This window comes from Theropithecus gelada, chromosome 2, assembly GCF_003255815.1.
Source record: "Theropithecus gelada isolate Dixy chromosome 2, Tgel_1.0, whole genome shotgun sequence".
Classification (NCBI taxonomy): Eukaryota; Metazoa; Chordata; class Mammalia; order Primates; family Cercopithecidae; genus Theropithecus; species Theropithecus gelada.
Window position 1 is genome coordinate 54,616,657 of NC_037669.1, and position 7,053 is coordinate 54,623,709.

At 52.4% G+C, this 7,053-nt stretch overlaps 1 protein-coding gene across 1 annotated transcript in view; it reads right to left on the reverse strand.

Annotated features, from left to right (window-relative positions):
• The window catches only part of IRAK2 (interleukin 1 receptor associated kinase 2), an 80,024-nt gene extending 73,614 nt beyond the window's left edge, over positions 1-6,410 (reverse strand). The window contains exon 1 of the mRNA XM_025376471.1: positions 6,231-6,410. Coding sequence (XP_025232256.1) covers positions 6,231-6,324 — 94 coding nt within the window. The 5' untranslated portion in view covers positions 6,325-6,410. The remainder of the gene's footprint in view (positions 1-6,230) is intronic.
• Between the last annotated feature and the right edge of the window lie 643 nt (positions 6,411-7,053).

A 7,053-nucleotide genomic window follows, 5' to 3' on the forward strand; every position in this document is an offset into this window, starting at 1 on the left:
TTTTTGAGACCAAGTCTCGCTCTGTCGCCCAGGCTGGAGTGCAGTGGCATGATCTCCACTCACTGCAAGCTCTGCCTCCCGGGTTCATGCCATTCTCTTGCCTCAGCCTCCCAAGTAGCTGGGACTACAGGCACCCGCCACCACGCCCAGCTAATTTTTTGTATTTTTAGTAGAGACGGGGTTTCACCGTGTTACCCAGGATGGTCTCAATCTCCTGACCTCGTGATCCACCCGCTCAGCCTCCCAAAGTGCTAGGATTACAGGCATGAGCCACCGCACCCGGCCAATTTTTGCATTTTTAGTAGAGACAGAGTTTCACCATGTTGGTCAGGCTGGTTTCGAACTCCCGACCTCGTGATCTGGCCACCTTGGCCTCCCAAAGTGCTGGGATCATAGCCGTGAGCCACCGCGCCCAGCCCATCTCTACTAAAAATGCAAAAATTAGCAGAGCATGGTGGCATGCGCCTGTAGTCCTAGCTACTCTGGAGGCTGAGGCAGGAGAATCAGTTGAACCCAGAAGATGGAGTTTGCAATGAGCCGAGATCATGTCATTGGACTCCAGCCTGGGCAACAGAGCCAGACTCCATCTCAAAAAAAAAAAAAAAAAGGCTGGGCACGGTGGCTCACACCTGTAATCCAAGCACTTTGGGAGGCCAAGGCGGGCGGATCACGAGGCTGGTCTCAAATTCTTGGCTTCAAGAAATTTTCCCAACTTGGCCTCCCAAAGTGTTGAAATTAGAGGTGTAAGCCATTGCACCTGGCCTGAAAATGTTTTTATCCCTGATGGTTAACAGTGCTGGGACTATCACTCTTGAGTGCCTGAATCCTGCAGGAGTTCACCCGAGGCAGTAGAAAACCTTGCCTATCTTCGGCCGGGCACGGTGGCTCAAGCCTGTAATCCCAGCACTTTGGGAGGCCGAGACGGGCGGATCATGAGGTCAGGAGATCGAGACCATCCTGGCTAACCCGGTGAAACCCTGTCTCTACTAAAAAATTCAAAAAAACTAGCCGGGCGAGGCGGCGGGCGCCTGTAGTCCCAGCTACTCGGGAGGCTGAGGCAGAAGAATGGCGTGAACCCGGGAGGCGGAGCTTGCAGTGAGCTGAGATCCGGCCACTGCACTCCAGCCTGGGCGACAGAGTGAGACTCCGTCTCAAAAAAAAAAAAAAAAAGAAAGAAAACCTTGCCTATCTTCAAAGTCCTCCAGAGCAGGGATAGCACAGCCTTCTGAAATGACCCATCTTAGAATCAAATGCCCACACCCCTCCCTGGGTAGGGGATGAGGAAAGCCCTAACTTGACCCTTTACAACCAGCTAAGTCTCCTCAGCCTCTCAGCAACTCTGTGAGGGTACTTCATGGATGAGGAAACTAAAGGCTCGGAGAGAGACAGTCACCGCCTGACGTCACACAGCCAGGCAGGGGCAAAGCAGGGCTGTGTACAAAGGCTGGCACACTCATGAGTGAATGAGACAGGGAGCGGTCACATAAGAGACCCTGCGTCGGCCGGGCGCGGTGGCTCAAGCCTGTAATCCCAGCACTTTGGGAGGCCGAGGCGGGTGGATCACGAGGTCAGGAGATCGAGACTATCCTGGCTAACATGGTGAAACCCCGTCTCTACTAAAAATACAAAAAACTAGCCGGGCGTGGTGGCGGGCGCCTGTAGTCTCAGCTACTTGGGAGGCTGAGGCGGGAGAATGGCGTGAACCCGGGAGGCGGAGCTTGCAGTGAGCCGAGATCATGCCACTGCACTCCAGCCTGGGAGACACAGCGAGACTCCGTCTCAAAAAAAAAAAAAAAAAAGAGACCCTGCGTGGAGCCCCTCTGCACACACCCGGGGCTGAAGCTGTAGGAAATCCATCTTACACAGGGTCAGGCAAAGCCCAACAGAGGGAGCTGCCATCACAGAGACAAGAACCAGGGGTGGCCAGATTATCTACCAAGTGTTGGGTCCAAAAGAGCGTGTCTGTCTATGGCTGCGGGATCTTCTGAATCACTTTAGTGTTCTCACTACACTCTCCCAGTGCCACCATCAGCTCCGAGGGACTGTCTTCTTTCTAAAATGACCCACAGGAAGCCAAGAATTTTTAGGACTGAAGGGACGATCACAGTCACTGGTTCATTTGGCTGAAGAGGGAACCAGAGCGCTGGTACTAGGCGAGGAGCAGTGGGCTGGGGGCACGGCTGGCTGTGATCCAGTGTGGGAAGGGGGCTGACCCAAGGCTCCAGGCCAGCTCCAATGGGTAATAGGGGGCAGTCCACATCCTCACCACACCAAGGCCTGGCAGCTCATCATTCACTCTGGCACCTGCCCTCTAGCTAGGCACTGCCCAGGCTCTGGGAATACAGGAGTGAAAAACTAGACAGATAAGGCCCCTGCCCACACTGTGCTTCCACTCCATAAGAAGAGACAGGCGGAAACACTTAATGAACGAGGGGACATCAAAGAACATGAAGTGGAATGAGGGAAATGAAACACGGTGATGGGCTAGAGAGGAACAGGGGCAGGAAAGGCCTCTCGATTTCAAAGAAGGTGCCAGGGGAGCTTACCTGAAGGACTATGACAGACAGAATAATACCCTTGGAAAGCATCCACATCCTAAGCCCCGAGACCTGTGAATATGGTATCTTACGTGACAAAAAGGACTTTGCAGATTTGATTAAATTAAGGATTCTAAGCTGAGATTATCCTGGATTATCTGGGTCTGGCCAAGGTAATTACCAGGGTCCCTGTAAGGGGGAGGCCAGAATGTCAGATTCAGAGAAGAGGTGACGGTAGAAGCAGAGGTCACAGAGACAGATCTGATGATATACACCAGTGGCTTTGACGATGGAGGAAGGGGCCACAAGCCACAGGATGCTGCAGGCCTCAGGAAGCCGGTCAAGGCAAGGAAACCCCTAGAGCAGCCCTGAGTTAGGACTTCTGACCTCCAGAATGCTGATAATAAACTTGAGGTGTTATAGGCCACCAACTTTGTGGTAATCTGTAACTGCAGCAAGAGGAAACTAATAGACTAGAAATCTAGCCCCAGGTAACACAGGGGGAAGAATGTCCCAGGCGGAGGGAACAGCACATGAGAAGACCCTGTGTCTGGCCCAGGGAGATCAGTGTGGCTGGAGCAGGGGAGTGACAGTGGGTGTGGAAGATGAGGAGGTCAGAGAGGCCAGCACTGGGCAGATGTGTCAGAGCAGACAGGCCTGGCGAAGCGTTCAGATCATATCCACCCCAGTGGGAAGCCTCGCAGAGGTATTCGCCAAACAAGATGTGCAAATGGCCAATAAGCACAGGAAAAGATGCTCCACAGCATTAGTCATTAGGGAAATGCAAATCAAACCACAGTAAGATGCCACTTCACCAGCCAGGTGCAGTGGTTCACACCTGTAATCCCAACACCTTGGGTGGCCGAGGCGGGAAGATCACCTGAGGTTAGGAGTTCAAGACTGGCCTGGCCAACATGGTGAAACCCCATCGCTACTAAAGATACAAAAATTAGTCAGGCATGGTGGCTTACACCTGTAATCCCAGCTGCTTGGGAGGCTGAGGCACGAGAATCACTTCAACCCAGGAGGCTAAGGTTGCAGTGAGCCAAGATCATGCCACTGCACTCCAGCCTGGGCAACAGAGCGAGACTCCGTCTCAAAAAGGAAAAAGAAAAGAAGAAAAAAATAACACATGTTGACAAGGATATGGAGAAATGGTCATCCACATACACTGGTGGTTCAGCCACTTTAGAAAACATCTGGTAGCTCCTCAAATAGTTAAACATAAAGCCAGGCGCGGTGGCTCACACCTATAATCCCAGCAATTTGGGAAACTGAGATGGGCAGATGGCTTGAGCTCCAGAGTTCAGGATCAGCCTGGGTAGCATGGTGAAACCCGTCTCTACAAAAAATACAAAAGTTAGCTGGGCACGGCGGTGCACACCTCTAGTCCCAGCTACTCAGGAGACAGGAGGATCGCTTGAGCCCAGGAGGTTGAGGCTGCGGTGAGCTACGTTTGCACCACTGCACAAAACCTTGTACGTGAGTGTTCACAGCAGCACTATTCATAATGGCCCAAAAGTGAAAGGAACCCAATGCCCAACAACTGATAAATGAATAAAATGTAGTATATCCATCCCATGGAACATTATCCTATAATAAGAAGAAACTAAGTACTGATGCATGCTACAACATGGATGAACCTTATGCTAGCTGAAACAAGTCAGTCACAGAGCACTATATATTATGGTTCCATTTATATGAGATGTCCAGAATAGGCAATGTCTAAAACTTGGGAAAATGGAAGGAGGGGGTTGGCAGTTAAGGGGTACAGTTTCTTCTTGGGGTGATTAAAATGTTCTAAGATTGATTGTGAAGATGGATACACAGCCCTGGGAATATACTAAATGCCACTAAATTGTACTCTTTAAACAGGTGTATGGTATGGTATGTGAATATCTCAATAAAGCTTTTTTTTTTTTTTTTTTTTTTTAACTCATAGGTGTGCCTTCTAATTGAATTTCCTAGAAACAGAAGTTGTTCTGACATTTGTAACTGAGGGCTGGGCCAATGTGGAAAAAATGAGAGGGAGTCCCATGCAAAGTTTGTCCACTGCCCAGGAGATATTCAAAGTAATGAAGCCAGGACCAGGCGCAGTGGCTCACACCTGTAATCCCAGCACTTTGGGAGGCCAAGGCGGGCGAATCACCTGAGGTCAGGAGTTCAAGACCAGCCTGGACAACGTGGTGAAACCCATCTCTACTAAAAACATAAAAATTAGCTGGGTGTGGTGGCAGCTGCCTGTAATCCCAGCTACTCAGGAGGCTGAGGCAGGAGAATCACTTGAACCCAGGAGGCTGAAGCTGCAATGAGCCGAGATCACGCCACTGCATTCCAGCCTGGGCCACAAAATGAGACTGTCTCAAAAAATAAAAAGAAAGATTACAACTTATGACTTATAAGAATATTTAACACTTAGGTGTTGGTGCTCTTATACAATATTTTCATTCCTCACAACTTTATGAAGAAGCTATAATTATCATATCCAGTTTACATACAGATTCAGAAGCTGAGGCTCAGAGAGGTTAAGAAACGGACCCAAAGTCATACAGCAAGAGTCTGGAATGCAGATCTCCACTTGGAAAGCAGAGACAACAGGCAAGCAACCCCCAGCAGAGGCCATGGCCCTCCGCCAGTCATCCATCAGGCACCAACAAATACAAAATACGAAGGTTGTCTGAGTGCCTTCCCACAGAATTTTCGATAGAGTGAAAGTAAGTGCCTGTGCTTAGGCCACATTATACACACTGAACCTATTAGGACACATCTGATCTCAAAACAGGTTTATAGTCATAAATACTGTGATCCAAAAATGTATACTAAAAGTAAATATTTGATTTTAAAACTACAATGGTAACGTGCATTTAATCACAAATATGATAAATACGCTGGGCGCAGTGGCTCACGTCTGTAATCCCAGCACTTTGGGAGGCAGAAGCAGGTGGATCACCTGAGATCAAGAGTTCCAGACCAGCTTGGCCAACATGGTGAAACCCCGTCTCTACTAAAAATACAAAAAATTAATTGGGGTGGTGGCGAGCGCCTGTAATCTCAGCTACTCGGGAGGCTGAGGAAGGAGAATCGCTTGAACTCGAGAGGCAGAGGTTGCAGTGAGCCAGAGATCGTGCCATTGCACTCCAGCCTGTGCGACAACAGCGAAACTCCGTTTCAATATATATATATATGTTAAGTAATAGATCCTTCTAATATACACTAAAACTAAACACACACACACACACACACACACACACACCAAGGAGTGACAGCACCGTGGTCCCTGAGAGACCCTCTGCAGCTCGGTCGCCAAGCCCCCGCGCACTTGCCCGCGCTGTTTGCAGGACGGGGTCGAGGCTCGCATTTCGCACGCCGTTGTGGGCTGGATGTCCACCCGGGGCCGTCACGGAGCCAGCAGCGGTGACAGGAGGGCCCCAGCACCCACCGTTCTCTGGACTCAGAGCGCAGTGGCGGCGGCCCCAGCTCGGCCACAGAGCTCCCGATAGACGTCCTCAGAGACCACGCGGCACCTTCAGGTGACGGGCCAAGGTCCGCGGCGGGCCCAGTCCAGGAGGCTCAGCTCGCACGCCCTCTGATCGGGACCCGCTTAACCCGGGTGCCCGAGGGAGCTTGGCGGCTGGCGGGATCGCTGGGGGCACCAGTCGCCCTGGCCCCCTCCCCTCCCCGGGCCGTACTTACCGAACTCCATCCAGTCCCACTCGCTGAGCGTGTCCATGTTGCGGCACAGGTCGTCCAGCACCCAGGAGGGCAGCTGGTAGATGTAGCAGGCCATGGCGCGCTACGGGGCTCCGGCGCGGGGCAACTGGATCGGACACCGCGGGCTGGGGTTTCTCTAGCTGGGGGCGGACCGGCCGGGAAGTGGGCGGGACGGGAGGGCACCAGCGTCCCTAGCGGCCACGGGCGGCACGGCGGCCCCGCCGGCTCCACCCCAGCGCCGGCCAGAGGATCGGAACTGCGAGGGGAAACTGAGGCCCCGGGGGAGAAGGCCACACGGGAATTCTGCCGCAGCGGCAGGCGGCCTTCTGACTCCACTTCCATGGGCACTACACCATGTCTCATGCGCTCATCAAATACTCCATTAATTACCTACTGTATGCCAGGCACTGCCCTAGGTGTTGGTGATACCTGAATAAGAAAGCCTACAGCCGGGCGCGGTGGATCACGCCTGTAATCCCAGCACTTTGGGAGGCCGAGGCGGGCGGATCACGAGGTCAGAAGATCAAGACCATCCTGGCTAACACGGTGAAACCCGTCTCTACTAAAAATACAAAAAAAAAAAAACTAGCCGGGCGAGGTGGCGGGCGCCTGTAGTCCCAGCTGCTCGGGAGGCTGAGGCAGGAGAATGGCATAAACCCACGAGACGGAGCTTGCATTGAGCTGAGATCCGGCCACTGCACTCCAGCCCCGGCGACAGAGCGAGACTCCGTCTCACGAAAAGAGAGGAGAGAGGAGAGAGGGAAGGGGAGGGGAGGGGAGGGAAGGGAAGGGGAGGGGAGGGGAG